General features: G+C 51.6%; 4 protein-coding genes across 4 annotated transcripts; 1 reads left to right on the top strand and 3 right to left on the bottom strand.

The window, feature by feature from the left end:
* Positions 1 to 109: 109 nt before the first annotated feature.
* BDW70DRAFT_168534 (uncharacterized protein) lies at positions 110 to 1,590 on the bottom strand (the record flags this gene model as incomplete). The annotated part of the gene is made up of 1 exon (XM_073742490.1): positions 110 to 1,590. The coding sequence occupies exon 1, from the start codon at positions 1,550 to 1,552 to the stop codon at positions 110 to 112; it is 1,443 nt and encodes a 480-aa protein (XP_073595474.1). The 5' UTR covers positions 1,553 to 1,590.
* A 686-nt stretch (positions 1,591 to 2,276) lies between these two features.
* On the bottom strand, positions 2,277 to 4,108 carry BDW70DRAFT_150778 (major facilitator superfamily domain-containing protein; the record flags this gene model as incomplete). The annotated part of the gene is made up of 4 exons (XM_073739208.1): positions 2,277 to 2,370; positions 2,418 to 2,536; positions 2,599 to 3,768; positions 3,866 to 4,108. 4 exons carry the CDS (start codon positions 4,106 to 4,108, stop codon positions 2,277 to 2,279), a joined length of 1,626 nt encoding a protein of 541 aa, XP_073595473.1.
* A 2,072-nt stretch (positions 4,109 to 6,180) lies between these two features.
* BDW70DRAFT_160588 (ankyrin repeat-containing domain protein) lies at positions 6,181 to 12,107 on the bottom strand (the record flags this gene model as incomplete). Its single annotated transcript, XM_073740868.1, has 8 exons — positions 6,181 to 6,555; positions 6,623 to 10,887; positions 10,957 to 11,077; positions 11,127 to 11,366; positions 11,417 to 11,482; positions 11,540 to 11,599; positions 11,665 to 11,881; positions 11,941 to 12,107. 8 exons carry the CDS (start codon positions 12,105 to 12,107, stop codon positions 6,181 to 6,183), a joined length of 5,511 nt encoding a protein of 1,836 aa, XP_073595472.1.
* Positions 12,108 to 12,828: 721 nt separating this feature from the next.
* BDW70DRAFT_150776 (S8 family peptidase) lies at positions 12,829 to 17,852 on the top strand (the record flags this gene model as incomplete). The annotated part of the gene is made up of 7 exons (XM_073739207.1): positions 12,829 to 12,940; positions 12,999 to 13,767; positions 14,341 to 15,704; positions 15,773 to 16,187; positions 16,241 to 16,449; positions 16,590 to 16,771; positions 16,833 to 17,852. The coding sequence occupies 7 exons, from the start codon at positions 12,829 to 12,831 to the stop codon at positions 17,850 to 17,852; spliced, it is 4,071 nt and encodes a 1,356-aa protein (XP_073595471.1).
* Between the last annotated feature and the right edge of the window lie 115 nt (positions 17,853 to 17,967).

Here is a 17,967-nt window from a genome sequence, read left to right as displayed (position 1 = left end):
GGACAGCCTTCCTGTAGAGCTAGCAGAACAAGTCTTGAAATGACAATAGATGTGGCGCAAAGACTGATTATGTATGTTTTTCAATACACTGGAACATAAGCCATCTACTTCACAGTTTCGCCTGGACCTTCTCCTTCCCATTCTGCGAAGCAGCCTTGATACTTTGCCAGTACTTATCCTTCAGTTGCAGGATCGCGAACCCCAAGTTCGGCCAGTCCTCACCAAACACGGGCAGCTCATACCCGTTGGTCCCTGGGGCAGGCGGGCCTGCGAACTCCCTTAGATACTCGAAGTACTCCTTGAAGTCCGGCTTGATCTCGTGGAACAAGGCCGTCGGACCCTTATACTTGAGCCGTTCGACTTCCCACTTATCCTGCTCCGCCGGGCTCGGAAGGGGCTTCGCGTTATGGTTCGCAAAGTACCGCGCCACGGCGATGGCTTGGTACTCGTAGACCCGGAAGCTCAGAGCACCACGGACCTGCCCGACCATTGCAAGGCTGGGATCCCCAATCTTGAAGATATGCTGGTAGAAGCCCGCCACACGATTACTCGGGGTGACGGGGTCGGGCACGAGAAAAGGGTAAACGAGACGGTAGCCTGTTGCGAAGATGAGCTTGTCCACGTCTGCCACCGTCGAGCCGTCAGTGAAGGTGACGGTGAGACCGGCCTTCCCAGCATCCACACGGCCGATCGTCGGTCTAATCTCGACGCCTGGCAGGGAGAAGACGTTCGCTAACGCCTCGTTACTCCCTCGCTGTGAGAGGTAGAGGTTTCCCCTGACGACCGCGTGCAAGTCCGCAATGAGGTCCGCACTCGAGATATTCCCGCCCACAAGAACGACCCTCTTGTTTACATAGTCGTTCGCGGACCGGAAGCTCTTTGAGTGTTCAAAGTGCCCGGGGAGGGTCTTTAAGGCCTCCGCCAGCCTATCAATTTCCGGGATGAGAGGTACATTGTAGTGTCCCGATGCGACGACGACAGCGTCAAACTCCTCCTGCCACCAGTACTCGGCCGGCTTGTTTCGCTGAAAGTGGCCAGACTGCCTAGCCGTGATCCTCCACTTCTTCCGATTATCGACCTTTTCGACCCGCTCCACGGTCGTGTTAAACGAGATAAGGTCCAGATACGGCCGTGCAAGGTCCTCCAGGTACCCGCTCACAACCCGGAACGGCCGACTCGGATTCCCCCTTCCCAACTGTCGAACCGAAACCGCGGAATTCGCCTCTGGAAATGGTGTATGCGTAAAGCTCATTATCCCTGAGCCGACATTGCTGTCGAGCTGGTCGTGGATCCCCGTGCGCGCCGTCGTATCCTCCGCCACGGGGTCTGTGAATGCGGGCAAGCTGGCCGGGATCTCGTTGCGGATATGCGGTGCGCCCGGTGTAGGGAAGACATCTGGGATGAGATCGTAGTGCCAGAGGCCCCCGACTCGATCGCGGCGCTCGAAGACGCGAATTCTGCTGAAGGTTCCTTCGTCAACGAGGGCTTTCAGTGTTGAGAGGCCCGAGGGACCGGTGCCGATAACGGCGACGGAATTGTAGCGGGGGGCCATTATTCCTCAATCTTCGGTTGAAAAGGCTTGAGGGTATTGTTGGAGACGTAGGATATTTAAGGCTCGCAATCGCGAGTCAGGTATTGTGTGTTCGTGTGTGCGCGCAAGAGATAATGTGTAAATGGCATGGTTGGAGTCGGTGATGGCGCAATAGGCGAAGTTCACTGTGGACTCGAGAAAGGCCGCACAACAGTTTTCGTTCTGGCAGGCAATGGGCTAAATTAGAAAAGGTTACAGATTGTCAAAGCACTGGTACAGTATAGTCTGCGGCTGTCGTGATTTCTGCAGCTGCTTTAGTATGTACAGCTACTCCAAGGTCCTCCCTATGCATACTAGGCTTATCAGGCATGCCTAGACTATAACCTCATCTAGGCGGCTTTGACGCAATCGCAAATGGACCTTTGGTCTGCATTTAGGATTGAACTGGGGGGACTGGGTTGGGGAGACTCATTTATCAGGATTATAGTGAGCAGTCACAGGGCCATTGCATTAGATGACTTTATTACTCTAAGTCTACACCTGTTCAGTCATACTAATTTCCTGCCTACTCTCAACGCATAGATCCAGACTCGAATCGAGCCCACTGAGCTTCCTTCACCCGACCGGCAGTCACAGAAAGGTAGACAAAACACTAGGAGGCAAACGTGAAATCGATCCTATTCCACACATCAGCACTGGTCAAGCCGTCGCAGAGAATTAGACTGGAAGCAAGGAGACTCAGGGCTCACCGTTTGTTCGTCATGACCGGATTCTCGCGTAGATAGGCCTCTCTCTGCTCGCTGCTTAGGGCATCCCATTTGGCCTTATTTTGCCTGCTCCTGTCAGTATACATAGGGCTAGGGGTCAGATCCATGAATTGCCATACCTGTTTCTCCAGACGTAGTAGACTTTGGCCGAGATGAACAAGAAGATACTGACCACTGCCACCGCGATGAGCACTTTATTGCCCTTCCTGTAGTACGGCTGATCTTCGGTCCGGTATACCTGCCGCATTGTTCAGCAAACTGCGATCTGGTGTGAATAAAGGAGTGTATTGGGTGCAATACATTTGCTGCCGCAATACTGCTGACCTGCACACTCATGTTATATAGTGCGGATGCCACAGTGCGCGTGCGCACAGAGCCGGCATTTCTCGAAGTCAGAGCCACCAACACAGGGTGCAGGCTCGGTCCGCCGACGATCAGGGTGAGGATCGCGAATCGCGGCCACGGCATGCTCTTCTCTGGCAGGGTCTGCAATGCGATCAGCAGAACAAAATACCATACTTCGATGGCGGCGCCGAAGAGCAGGCGCTGGTTTGTGCGCTCAGCTAGCCAGGTTGTGGTGATCATTGTGGTGATGCTGACAACGGCAGCAGGGATCGTGAGCAGGTTCGTCTGGAAAGTGGTGAAGCCCTGCGAGCGGAGCTGCAGAGTGAGATAGTTGGCCTCAGGTGTGTAGGGGATCATCCACACGAAACCGAGGATGTAGATCGGCCACATGTGGTAGTCCTTGAGCGAGTCCCAGAGGAGCCTGGGCGTCACGGCCTGCCGATTGTGCATACTGCCTTTGCTGGGGTCATCGCGGATCACCCGGTTGACCATGATCTTCTCCTCGTGCTCGGTGAACCAGCCGTCCTTCCCACGAAACCCGCCCTTGGTCTGCGTCGGAGAGGCCGGCATCCAGAAGGCCGCTATAATGCCAATGACTCCGGTGAGGAGGCCCTCGTACGCGAAGAGGTACCGCCACGAGCCGCCGCCGTTAGAGTCCTTGATGTGCAGGAGGCCGAAGGCGAGAAACGCGCCGATGATGGTGGTGACGGTGTACGAAACCCAGAAACAGGTCAGACGCTTAGGCAGCTCGCTGGACTTGTAGAAGAAGGAGAGAAAGAGGATTGTGTCAGGTATGAAGCCGCCTTCTAGCAGGCCCAGGAGGGCGCGAAGCCCTAAGTAGCCGGACCGGGTCTTGAGGAAGGCCTGGCACGCCGCGACGAGACTCCACGCGACCATCTGAATGGGGATCCAGCGGTCGGGCCCAAGTCTCTTGGAGATCAGCTGCGAAGGCAGCTCGGCGAAGAGAAAACAGCAGAGGAAGATGGTCTGTCCAGTGTTGTAGTCGTTGGTTGTCATATGGAGATCTTGTAGGAGAGTGTCGGCCAGGGCATTGCCAATGTTGCCCCGGTCGAGCTGCAGAGCAAAGAAGGTGACGCAGGCAAAGGTGCAAACTCGCGCGTCGATCTGGTCTCTATTAGCCGCCCCCCCAACCCTTTTTTTTTTCCAGTGATTTTATGATGTTGATATCGTCTTTAACGGCTATAGGGGGCTGTGGACTCACCTTACGCACAATCCTCCTTTCCTCCTCCTCCGTCCACTCGAAGTCCGGATCCCAGCGGTGAAGTCCCTCGTAGGTGTCAATAGGTTTGTAGAAATGCGGATCCTCTGTCGCATTGAACGTGCCCTTCTTGAAACCAGACCGGCTCTGCTCCCTATCCGAGTCATCGGTCTCGCTGACGCCGCGAGAGTCGGCCTCTACCTCGCCGGTGGAGATCGGGGGAGTCTTCTTTTCGTCTACAGCCATTGCACCTGTGTGCTTGGGATAAAGATTGCGGGAGAAGAGATGGGCGACTCGTTGGAACACCGCTCACTATATAGTTCGGTCCAGCGAGCCATGTCGTGCCTGTGCACGTAAATGAGATGATGCCCAGTAGTCGCCCCGACGTGCATCCAGGCGTGCCAGAGTGGGGTTGACAAAGTATCTAATCTAGAAAAAAATGGTTAAGCCATCTAGATCCTCAGCCGTCAGTATCGTGATGCCAGTACGTTCCCTTCGTGTATACTGTAGCAGCAAAAGACTAGCGATTAGGAGAACCCCTCCGCGGAGATATACGCGTCCAATACTACAGGGCTATTCCATTGGAGACTAGGTATTAGATACAATATGCAATCGATAAGCTTCATTCCGAGGTCAAGCTTTAGTTAACCTCTCATTGGCGGGTCTCCTCGTCTAGGACTGGGATCCGCTGGCGACATCTACGGCAATCATGGTGCGTGATGGTGTGAGACCGCTATCGCCGATAGATCGGCGTTTAAGCCATACTGCCTGTTGGTTTCTCTAAAACTATGAAGGAATTGTAGTGGGTCCTAGGCAGAAATCTAGGGACTTTAAAAGTGCGGCCTCGGGGTCCTCCATGGGTGGAAGCAATGCACTGCAAATAGCGACACTATATAGCCAATGCCGCCGGCCTTTAGCCACGAGCCCCTTAGCCACGTTAAACTGATTAGGAGACAGCTTGACTCGCTTGACTCGCTTGAATTGTTGGCTTCCTTGACTTGGTCTAATCCTGCGTCTTGGTACATTCCTGCGTCCCGTCATCTGAAGGGTTACCGGGGTAGAGAACCCTAACTCTCATTCCGTCCCCGCAGAGGAATAGATGCACCTGCAGTGTTTATCGTAAATATACATACAGGTCTACACATCCCGGTGCCGGGCTTCCTCTGTAAGGCTGACGGTTATATAGTTCTGCTACTCTTGCTACTATTACTGAATCAGACAGCTCGATGAGAAAGGTACCCTTTTCGTGCGGTTCAGAATAGCTTGCGCAAAAAATTTGAATTGTGTAGGTCAACCTATAAACAACAGATTAGCATCGGATTATTGATGTATTGCCCAGTAGTAGCATAGCAAGCAGCCGTAGATTCACCTCTTTCAGGTTCTTCTGCATTCAGACGAGCCGTAGCCCATCCGCTCGCTTCTCAATCAGTATCCCTTGCCCAGTACACGTTCTCAGCACTAATAACAAAAAATAATAATGGGGTCAGCATTTTAAGGGCATCCTAGGCTTTTGGAGTCCTCCGCGAGATCTTAGTATCCCTATCTATCTCTGCGAAATGCTCTTGAGGTAACACATTAAGTGCATCCTAATTTCCATCGATTGCGGACACGGTCGAATATATCCGCAAGGATTAGTTGGTTTGTGACCTTTGACAGGATTATCGGACTTCTTTCATGCAGATTTTCAAGGCAAGAGCGTGACACCTACTGGGTACCTAGCAGACCCGTAGTCGGGGTTGGGCACTAGCAATAGTTAACAATATGGGCTCAATGTGCATGGCGTAACATCTACTGAGGGATTGATTTTCATATTGAATGCCATCGCTGGTTAGATTCCTACTAGAGCTGGAGCTGGAGACAGATAATAGAGTTGGTGCAGAGGTGAACCTACATAGATTCGAAAAGGAGGTCCTCCAAGTCGGCTTGTCCAAGAGTCAGAAGTCAAGTAGATAAAAGGTCCTTTAGAATGAGAAGTCTGCGTTTAGTAAGAGATCTGCCCTGGGAATCCCGTTTGATTGGAGCAAATTGAGCTTCCTCTTGTGTGTATGAAGCTCCTCAGTACAGTTTGTTTTGCGCGCATGGATAGTATGGATAGGGTTGACCGAGTACCCCTCTGACTGTCAAGGATTCCAAAACTGATGAATAACACGGAAAGGATTACTCTAGTGCTAACGAGGGCAGATATGCTACATCAGGCCGACTGCTTATTTCCCTGGCTCAATACCGTCTAGAGGTGATCCGGGCCTGGTTATAGCCATCTGCACCCTGAACACCTCAGCCGGTGCCATAGCAAGCAAGCGCAATGACAGGGGACACCATCAAGGACTCCTCCCCATCCTTATCGAAGCTCCATCATCAGCACCAATCTCCGTTATATCATCGTCGACCGAAAAGTTCATAATCGCCTCCATGGTACCATCAACAACAATCGCATCGCCATCTCCATCCACATCCCCTTTACTCCCTGGCCGATTGTCCACTTCTGAGTTCTTCCTCGAGTTACTCGGCGATGCAGATCCTTGCTCCTGCGGATCAAGTATTTCCGGATCTGCTTCTACAATCAGCTTGAAAGCGTGTGGTTCCCCGTTCTCCAGGCGCAGGTGTCCGTGGTAGAGGTTGATCCGCCCGTGGCATTTCTTGCAGGCATTGAAGTCAAGACATGTCTCGCATTCGTAGACAGGGCCCCATATTGTCTGTTCAGTGGGTTAAAGTCGGCCCTAGAAAGCTATCACACGTTCGTAGAGATCGTAAAGTACTTACATTGAGGCAAATATCGCAATGGTACCCTTGCTCTTTGTAGGGCCGGACGGATCGTGTTATGACATCCTCCCCAGTGCCATCACCGCTAGCAATGCGAGCGGCCTCTGCATCCTTGAGAAGGGTAATGACTTCATCAGATGCACTATGCAATTTAGCCAGCTCAAACACGGTAAATAGCTCGTCTTCTCTGCCCATGCGGAGGGATATAGACGTATCAGCGCCGCCTTCGATCAATACCTGAACTGTCTGAGTAAGGTCATAGGGCTCGGAATATATCTTGGCATTCGCTACTGTGTGTGGCCGAAGAGCCCAGCAGAGGGCCGTCCACCCGTCAATATCAGGATGATTAATGCGCTTTTGTCGTTCTTCTTGGGTATGAGCATGGGCAAGAATCATCTCTACTGTTCGGACGTGGCCAAATTGAGCAGCCCAGTGAAGAACGTTTTTCCCTGCAACGTCTGTGGACATGAGATCACCGTCGCTCTGGAACACTGCCTCGAAGTTTTCGCGGCCATTGACGGCAGCATAGTGGATGGGAAGCCGGCGAAGACAGCCTGAATCTCTGAGAGAAAGACCTTTGCCGACTAGATAGTTGATTGTGCTTGGGGCCGCGAATTGAGCAGCCGCACACAAAAGGGTAGATATGGGGGTGCTGTAGGTGGCCTTCACGTCCGCACCGCGGTCTATCAAAGTCCGAACGAGCTGGTCAATTTTGTCGAGGAATTCGCCCCGAGTCTCGGAGTCAAGGATCTCGGTTGGCATACAGGCTGCCATTAGAGGAGTGGGCCTGATACCGGGAAGCAGCTGGTTGATATCGGCGCCATTATCGAGCAGTTTCTTGACCACCTCCAGATGAAGATTTGAGCATGCTATGTGAAGGGCTGCGCCATGTTTCTTAGAGGCAATGGTTATATCTATCCCCGGCTGGGAGAGAAGGAAGCTGACTGCATCGTCAGAGTTTCCAGAGTTCAATGCACTCATTAACGGTGTCCAGCCAACTGAGCACTGCGCATTGATGTCGGCACCTGCTCGTAGGAGGCGGCGAATGCATTCGACATCGCCACCCATGGCGGCCTTAATGAGCGGTGTTTCTCCGTCTTTGTTGCGTTGTTCTATGTCCAGCCTCCCGCGATACTCAAGTAGCAATGCTACTATCTCTGGCTGGGGGAAGCCGGCGGCAAGGTGGAGAGGGGCTTGACCAGCCGTAGTAGTTTCCTCCAGGTTCACACCAGCTTCGGCAAACAGCCGGACTATCTCTGTACTAGGACGGTGGCCTGAAGCGTCATGAATAGGACACCAACCTGCATTGTCGCGGTGGTTGATGTCTACACCTCGATCAATAAGCAGCTGCACGACGTCGGACTGTTGTTGTAGGACCGCCGTGTTGATCACGGTCAAGCCTTCACCGTTCTCCTGCTCGGGATTCGCACCAGCGTCTAGGAGCATGCGGACTAACTCATCGCCATTGTGCACCGATACCTGGAGGAGGGTCTCGCCGGTGTCAGTCAAAACGTCCAGTGGGGGCTTCCGCTCGAGCAATCTGCGAACAACTTCCTTATGCCCGTTCACAACAGCGTAGTGCATCGCGCCGCGCTGCTCGTTGTTGATGGGGCTCACATTGGCGTTGTGCGCCAGCAACCAATCCACTACAAGAGTGTGCCCGCTGCTGGAGGCCCAAACTAAGCCTGTCGATCCGTGCGAGTCTACTTTATCGACATCCAGTGGAGGTGTGCTGTTGATAAGAGCATCCAGGACAGCGACCTTATATTCCGTACTGAGTTCTGACGAACTGCATAGCTCAATCACCAAAGGGGGCTTGAGAAGATCATGGTTGGGGTCTGCACCATTTTCCAGAAGAGTACGAACAGCTTCTACACTCTGAGCGCGCATGGCAGCCCACCAGAGCGCAGTGTCCTGCCCACCAGGGCCACATACGTTAGGGTCTGCATGATTTTCGAGCAAAACTCGGAGAGTCCTGACGTATCCAGAGTCAGCTGCGGCGATAATGGGAGCCCAGCCGTCCGCAGCAGGAGCATAGTTGGGACGGGCACCAAATTCGAGAAGTGCCTTGGCTGCTAGCCAATTCCCCCATAAGGATGCTTCGTAGAGAGGGGTATTTGGTTGTTCCAACTCCAGGAGTCCACGGTTATGTGTCACCAGGACCCGGACTGTGTCGGCATGCCCATTGTCCGCAGCAGCAAGTAGCATACCACCGTCTTCCATCAAAACACCAGCATCAGCCCCGCTTCGGAGTAGTAATTCTGCAATTCGAGTGTAGCCAAAAACTGAGGCCATATATAATGGAGAAGGATAGCGCCTGGACACCACATCTTTCGGATCAGGAGAAACCCCAGCCTCTAGGAGGAAGTCAACGAGACGCTCCATGTTGAGCCAAGTTGCCCTCCACAACATTTTGGACGGCCAAGTATCAACCCCTGCTGCGGCTTGTATCGGTGTAATGACAGCATCATTACTACCTTCGCTGCTGCCAATTTTTCTGGTAACGATACGTTGGATATACTTCAGAGCAGCAGTCTCGTCTCTAATCGACATCGCGCGGACTAAGGAATTCATAGGGGCGAACTCGTTGAGGGACGGGTCTGATGACCCTGCTGCACTGCCCGTGGCATTCATAAGACTTTTCAACGCCTTGCGAAAAGCTGGATCGAGGCTCCCCGTATTAAGAAGAACAGGTAAAGGCGAGCTTAATTTCTCCACCGACGGACGTGAAAACGGGTTGCTCATAGCCCAATACAACCTTGCCCAAGGCGTAAGGCGCTGCTCCGGTGAGCTGAATATCTGTTCTAGATGTTTCCAAGGTTGGGGACTTCTCTCTAGATGATATGGAAATGCCGTGGTAGCGTAATAAACAAGGTCCTCGCCGTCGGGCAGTACTGCAGGCATGAGCTCGGTTGCAAGATTTCCAAGTGAGGAGTACTGATCGTAAATCTCACTCAGCCGATTTTGAACTTCCGAATCAGCGAGGTAGGCGCTAAGAAAGTCGAGGGCTGTCTGGTTTACAGCTGGTTTTATCTCATTCCACACATATTCAGGGTTCTCATCAAGAAGTATATCCCGTACGGGCTTTCGAACACAGATTCGGTTAGGGCCAAAGTGAACCAAGGCTGGTAGCCATGACTTGACGAGGTGGTGGGCCTTTTCAATTTCGTCATAAGCAGGTCTGGGAAAGGACTGATCACATTCGGTCCGGTTACAGTGGCACAAGAGGCAGGCGAGTTCAATACTGCTTAAGGGCCGGTGGCCATAAATCAGCCAGAGGAGGATCCATCGCAATCCTATCTGATCGGGAATCGATCGAAGTATCCCGTCTAGTACAGCTGCCGGCGTACTTGTCGGTTTAACCAGACCAAGAAGTGTTAAGAAAGTGGACCATGCGCGCGACGATGGGTCAACAGGCCAATGGGTGTGTCTTTGTATGAGACACAGGATGTCCTCTAAGAGGGGTCCATCCATGGATTCGAGGGGCTGGAGGGCCTTTCTCATTTGAGATTCGCCGTGGCCGCCGGGGCAGAGCCGAGGAATGTATCTTGCCACATATGGAGGTGATGGATTTACCGATAACTGCTCCGATGTGCCTTCGCATTCGTTGTACACGTACCACAAGTTAGATTTGTCGGAGTCTGTCAGCAATGATAGCCTGCGGCGGGATGTTACAACGACCTTGATGTATGAATCCGACAGGTCCGCACGGCTCTGAAGGAGGTCCCAAAACATTTTCCGACCTGCTAGTTCGCATTCGTCAACGTCATGTAACACCAAAAGCCCACCACTCTCAAGGTCTGAGGATACAAGTATTAGGAAAAGATTGTGAAGATCCTCAGACGTCCAGCCCCGGTGAAACCTGTGCATATCAAGGAGAACACTCGTCTTCGGCATGGACGATTTCCGAAATGCAGAGTCAACCTGTAGGATGGCGGAGCATATCATGGAGTTTATATTGGCACGCCCAGGATCGTCGGCTGAGAAAGAAAAGGACATCACCGGAGTGTGATACTTCTTTCTACCCTGGAGTTTTGATTTCCAGTCGAGAAAGACCTGTTCAGCTAGAGACCGTGAATGCTCCTCATCCTTCCCTTGGATATATAAAACTGGTGACTTGGGTCCGATAATCCAATCTTTATATGGCTTGCTTTGCAACACCTCGTGGGGTGACTCAACCTCTCCAGAGACGTACTGCTGTTGTGGGTGTGCCAGCGGTAGAAGCATTCGCTGCAGCGCCAGCCATTCTGGGTTGCTCATCCAATCTGTTCAGGCAATCAGCAACCGTCAGGGAATGCTGACGTAGAGTATAGGCCAAAAGGTTAGGGACTCACTCTGCTTGCGATAGCACACCATATTTTCCAGGTCATAAGCAGGCTCATTCTCGCCGTTGAGATCCTCCGGCACAGCGATCTCAGTGGATACACCAAGAGTTGAAGTGAAGTTATCAAACACCTACACTCCTGTAAACATTTACTTTCTCTATAAGCAAAGCAAAACATACTGCATAAACATTCTTTGACATTTCGCTGGCATAAATGCTGACAACCCGAGTACGCAAGGTGATGCGGGAGCTGAGGAATAATTCTGTAGTTTCGACCATGGCATCTGTCAAATCTCGGACGCAGACAGGAACTACAAGCGATGTCCACAGGGCACCCTTTTTGATTGCCTCTAAGTATCTCCAAACCTTCACGTCGAATTCGTGGAAATCCCGTCTCCGCAGAAAGCAGTGAGAAAATATCTGCCGCACGAATCAGGAAAAACGGACGAAAGCCGGGTAGCATCACATACAAATTGTACAGCGCTGTAAAGGACTCCGGGCCATTGCTGCTCTCTCAACGACAAAATAGCAATTGCCTGGAATGTACTCGTTGGTTTGCGAAGTTGCCGTTGAGTTAGTCAAACGTAACGTACCTTGTTGACAACCAAAGCCCCGAGGTCATAGGCAACGAAAATTCGAGCGGGTTGGGTTGTCTTCTACCTATTAGCCACTTCCCATCACACTGCCTTGAGTTTGTATGGGATATAAGGACACTCACTTTGTTGCCGCTGTCATTACTGTCACTCAAGGAGACAATGTCATCCAGCAACTGCACAGCCTGAGTCTGGACCGCATCAAGGACTAAGTCCCCAAGAAGAAAACTCGGGATATCACATTGGAAAACAAATTCCCTTCTTCTCGACGTTGCCGTGTCACCGAGTATGGTATCATGTCTCAACTGCCGCTCTCTGTCTACCCCAATAACGTGGATGATTCTATCGTAATCAGAAGGATTGCGCAGCAGGGGCTTAGGATACAACTTTCCAGAACTTACTCAACTTCAAAAGATTCACTATCCTCACTTGGTGGTAGTTGTACAGTGTTGACCAGTTTAAGCCGGTGGGTGGGTTCTCGGGACCCTTCAGATACATCATTGCTGACGACGCTGGAGAGATCCGAATCTAAAGGCTCAAGCTCGTTATGTGGCTTAATTGACTCCATCGATAATCATGTCCCTACTAAAGGCCATGAAGCGGAAAATGACAAAGAGCAGGACTGTATGCGCGAGTTTTACCGCTGATAGCACAAAACCTCGGCGAACCACTTTGTGTACAGGGATATGTCAATCTCTTCAGAGGGTTTCAAGAAAGCCCATCGGGTAACAGCTTCTCATTCGAAAAGTGGTCAGCGGTTTAGTCAGTGACAGAGCCAGCGCCATGGCTTGATAGCCAGCAAACTCCGCTTGGCAGCTCTGGGCGTCCTGTTAGCCTCGAAACATGCGAGTGGCTTCTATTGTAATTGGCCAAAAATGCGGTTGTTGTTAGCGCTGACGCTATGGCTCTCGCTGCATCCCCCTGATAGCTTTCATTTCCAGTCCGCTCGGGAACGCCGTTAGCGTTTCACAAAGCGGACGCAGCGGGGCTCGGGGTGCATTTCGTGCGGCTGAGGATGGTCAGCGGACGGAAAAAACAGTGCATGCATCTTGCAGACGTGAATACGTGGTCCATCTAGAACCCCTCTTAAGGATAACTGAAATGGGCATGTTTGAGTGGCTGCAGCTGCATTTGGATGAGGGTCGAGCGTAGAGAACAAGCTGGCTGAAGAATTCTGGCAGCTGATCTGCTCAGCAATATAAAAGGCTTGGTTATAATAGTTGGTCATTGCTCTGCCCGCAGAGTTAGGCAACTTGAGCATCACTGGACTGTTGAGCTCTGCCGCAACCATGGACGAAGACGAATTATGGCTGAGTGAGGAGGTTGAGGACGACGAAGACGAGGACTTCCCTGGTCCAGGCTCATTCATGATGACATTGACTTACCAGGGCCCACCAGGAGGTACTTCAGCTGAAGCCCTTATACAACGAGGATATCCTGACTAAGTATATCTGGGAAGAATTTAGGACACGCAACAAGCCGGGCGAGCGTCAGCGCCCTCATGTCTCAGCGTTTCGCGCAGGGCCACGTAAAAAGCCCGCATTCACCGTCACTTGCAACGCCAAAGCCATGATTCACGGTGAGATGGGTGGAAAATCGTCGAAGAAGGCAACACTACTGGTATACGAGTTTATGTTTCGATCTTATCGGGGGGCGCGCCTCAAAGAGGCGGATATCCTGTTCGAGTTCAAGCCTCACCCTGGAGGGACGGGACGTATCTCCGTCGCCAAGGTGAGACCGGACGGGGTCCACAAAATGCGAAATACAGAGCAGGTAGAAGGCCATGGCATGTGGGCAGGCGTCAACGGCGCTGCAATGCAGGCTGTTGGGGTTGAGGTTGGCGTAGAGCATTCTGTTGAAAAGATCGCCAATTACCACACCATTGTCACAGGGGACCGGCCACAAGACTGGGGCGATTATTATGAAGCTCGCTTCACGCTGTCCGAGAACAAATCCCAGAAAGATGGTATTCCATCTACGCTGACGGTGTGCATTCTTCTCGAAAGAGACGATGACCAGGACTTTGTCTGTGTCCCAACCATCTCCGTCACGCCCAACTTCAAGACTGTGATGGCTACCTTGTTTTCGACAAGAGATCCGGACGACCCTATCTATTTTAATGTAGAAGAACCACCTGTCGACCTCCTAGAAGGCAAGGTAAAGATAGACAGGGATAACCTGGCGGCCACCAACTTGGACGAAGCATGGGACTGTACCATGTACAACGAGTATCACGGGGCAATTAAACTATCCAAGCCCACTGAGACCGAGTAGAATGCGGGGTTTGGAAGCAGTGCGCAAGGCTTTGGCATGATTAAGAGACTCGAGCCTTTGCACCTATAGGTTGAACGTTAGCATTGCTAATTCCGTGGTTTCCGATTCTTAGTGTAATGGAGAATAAGCAATATACAATAGAAGAATAGCAGGATCCTGGCGAATCGAAAATGTCCTTTTCATGTCGCTATGTGAGTATTGGGCCAGCCACCATCTGTTCGCGCCAAAGGCTGCAGCTGCGCCGCCGGCACCATCAGAAACCTGGTTGATAGAACAGCTCGGCCGTTTGCCCAATCGATGAGGTGATATTCTGAATCGTATGGTCGATCCCATGGTCATGCTGACTCGCTCAAGGATTTCTCCTCGGGAATCTGCTCTAAGCGTCTGGGCACAACAGAGAAGCGGCTCTCGGGGCGAAAATAAGACCTGAGGAGCGGGAGAACCATTTTCACATCCGGCAAGACAATAATCTGCTGAACAAACTGGATACCTCCCGCGACCAAATTCTCCATGGTGATGGCTGCTAGTTTGGCAGAGGATTTTAAGGGCCTGTTCATCGGGCCCTTGCAACCTGACGAGGAACCTGAATCTCGTTCGAGGCACTGGACCCAGGTGGTACATGTCCTTGAGACAGGTCAAGAGGACTGGGAAAGCTTAGATGAAGCAGACAAACTAGCGCTGGCGTACCACGATGAGAAAAACAAAGGAAGGCCGACTTTCCTCCATAGGATGGCCGAGAACTGGGCGAACGGCGAGTTTAGAGAGCTTCCCATGGCGACCCGCCAGCAGATCGTTCTATTTCTGCTTGATCAGCGTATTGAACACACGAATGGACAAGACGACCCTATCCTCAAGGTCGCCATTAGCTATTACACAACCGACTTTATCCAGTTCATTATCGATCATCGTCCTGATATGCTTCGAAGTCTGCTCATGGCAACAAACGTGGATGAGATGAACTGCCTTCATTATGCCTTCAAAGAGACATTGATTGCAGTAATGCCATGGACCAACAAAAAGTCTGACAAGTTTATATCGACTATGTCAACGATCACAAAACTGCTGGAATACGCAGATAGCGAGATTGTCACCGCAAAAGATGCCCTGGGGAACACGCCAATCCACTATGCCATGGATTACAGACTATGCCACATTGTCGGCGAGTACCGATTTGACGGACATGATCACAGATACGAAGATGCCATTAGGACGCTCCTAAGCAAAGCTGAGCCTGCGATGAAGAAGCCAGATGTGCTGTTCAATCGTCGTCATCGTTCTCCTTATCGCTTTTACTTCCTCGTCGAGGCCGGCATCGAGGAACTTAAGAAGCAAGAGGAACTTAAGAAGCAGAAGGCTCAGCCACCGAAGGAACGGGAAACGAAGTCAAAACCAAAGGAGCCAGTCAAGGAAGATCGCCGCGATCCAAAAAAGAGTACGCTGAAACCCGCAGTCGGAGAGCATTTGAGCCGAGTTACACTCAACTTGAAGGAAGAGTCTTCGCAGTCAGCCACTTTTACAAAGATACCTACCCTTCCAAAAGCTGCTCAAAAGACGGCACACGAACCCCAGTACCTCTCAGCTCCTTCAGTCTTTCCGGAAAGAGAAAAAGGTCTCGGAGAGCCGAAGAATGGATCACTGTCTCGAAGGCCCACGGCTAACCTTGATACCACAGAAAATGAGGACCAGCAAAAATCCGTGCCGGACGCAAAACAAGCAAAACCTGCGAAGTCGGATAGTTCAAGATCCGGGGCTGCCGCAGAAACCGAGCCGTGGCCGGGGAAAGAGCAGAGGAAAGCAGCAGCTGATATTCTGGCATTCGTGAAATGCTTTTTCATTCGGAATACTAGTGATAGGGATGCAAAAGATCTATTGTATGGGAAGGTTGCTTCAGGTGAGCCCATATACCATGGATGTTGTCCTGTGTGGCTAGGAAGGTTTAACGCTTATTTTTGTTCGCAGACAGGAATCTCTTTTTTGATGCTAGTCATTTCCGCGGCAAGAATGTCGATGATGTCGTCCGCCTAATTGACAAAGTTTCCAAGGCTGGAGGGTTCGAAGACACCCTCTCATACGTAAGAATTCCCCAACTAGCGTCCGAAACACAGAATGGACCGAGAGGCCAGAGACCGAATGTCGCAAACGAGAAAAGACAACTCAACAGAGGCCCTCTTGACAGACAACCCAAAGGGCGAGACACCCTGGTCAAGGTGTTTAACAAACTGGTTGATGTGAATGTTCGCAGAATCCTACGGCTTGAGGTTGAGGACAATGCCGATGAATGGGCACATACAGATACGGCCATTGAACAAGCCATTAGGGGATACACTCCTTATTCCAGTGGAGAACGCAGGGAGTCGCTCGAAATAGCAGAATGGTATGAGGGAACTAATGCTCCTGTTGTGTCCAAGCTGATTTTGACGGCCGCAGGGATTGGCGCAAGCCAGACATAAACTTGGAAGTCATCAACCACGCGGCGCCGTCAGTGGAACATATCCATCTTCATTGGAGCGGAAACCAGGCTGTCCTTCACGGCTGGGCAAGCAGTGAGGACGGGGTCCCGCTTATGTGCAGGAACCCAAGATCACTGTTGTCCAAAATTACCCTTCACGCATATCAGGTACGTGACGAACCCACATGTATTGGGACGACAGGCTTAGGATTGTCAAGGGTTTGGAGAATACGGCGCGCAGAGATGCCATGATCCGTAAGTTTCGTACTTCGATCGATGAGAGAACAAAAGGCATAGTTCAGGTTACGTCCAAATCGTTGTCACGAGGCGCTGTTGTCAGTGCGATGATTGACGGCGAACGAGACCCACTTCTTGGAGAACAGTTTGAAAAGCCACGTTCGGATGCATGGATTGAAGCGATGGTAAAATTTCGAGATGCACTGAAGGGGCTCCATGACACTGGATTGCTAAACCAGGCCCCGCTGAACCGCCCGCCACCAAGAATTCGGGTGAGTGACCCAAAGAAGAAACAAAAAAATCATTGCGTATGATATGGCTAAATATGGAAAGGTGGCCTTGATCGATGATGGGATTGACCTCGACGAATTCAACACCTACAACAACACAACCCAGTATACCGGTGTAAGTTGCTGTGACGGAGACGCTTGGTGGAAATCCACTGAGGGGCATGGAACTGTAATGGCCAACATGATCAGCCGGATTAATCCGTGGGTACGCCTTGACGTGATCAAGATTGAGAGCAGACCATCGTTCATACATGGTGACGGGGCGCGCAGCATCAACGCAAAGAGCGCCGCGGACGCGATCAACGCGGCAGTAATGCACGGTGCCGACATTATATCCATGTCTTGGACCATAACCGACTTAGAATACCGGCTGTCTCTGATTTCGGAGAACATGTCTGATGCAGAGGGTAATAAGAGGCACGCGGAGCAGAATGACCTTCAGCTCCTCCGCACAGCAATCGCAGAAGCCGCCAAGGACGACAAACGACTCTTGATCTGCTCCGCCGCTGACGACATCCGTCTTATAGGAGATAATACTCTCCCGTACAGTGAAGCCTCCGGGCAGATTCTCTGTATCGGCTCAACGGGGCCTCTTGCGAACCGAGACCCAGGTTCGGGTAGCGAGAACTCCATCACGTACTACCTGCCAGGTAATCAAGTGGCTGAGGAGCAGAGGCCCCACTCAGCAAAGCCCCTTGTCTACCACAATGGCTCGTCGGTCTCGACGGCGCTTGCCGCGGGTCTGGCATCTCTTATCATGTATTGTTGTCAGTGCCTACATTCAAGCGGGGCTGGCGATGAATACAAAATTTGGGCGCAAGCGCTGCGAGAACATACCAATATGCGCAAGGCATTTAGCAGCATCAACCGGTGGCTCGATTGGAAGGAGGATAAGAAGATCGTCCCAGTTTGGGGCATTTTTCGCAACAAAGGTAGCGAGCTGGACAAGGCGAGCAGCGGACAAGACAAAATCAGAGTGCTTAAAGAGTTGGTGACGTATTTGTGTCAGGATTTGGTGCTCAAAAAGAAGCTCATGCCGCCGGCGCCGGCACGAAGTGAATAGAGTAGAATGGAAAGTGATGAGAGACTTGACTTCAGTAAAGGAATCGAAGAAAGTGCGTCACGTGCGGTTGACCCCCTTCCTAAATTGGAACGGATACTCACCACCTGGGTAAACT

The sequence above is a fragment of the Aspergillus foveolatus genome (assembly GCF_047715535.1).
Source record: "Aspergillus foveolatus strain CBS 279.81 unplaced genomic scaffold BDW70scaffold_28, whole genome shotgun sequence".
Lineage (NCBI taxonomy): Eukaryota > Fungi > Ascomycota > Eurotiomycetes > Eurotiales > Aspergillaceae > Aspergillus > Aspergillus foveolatus.
The sequence above is the reverse complement of the archived record's forward strand: the minus strand, read 5'-3'. Positions and strand labels throughout refer to the sequence as shown.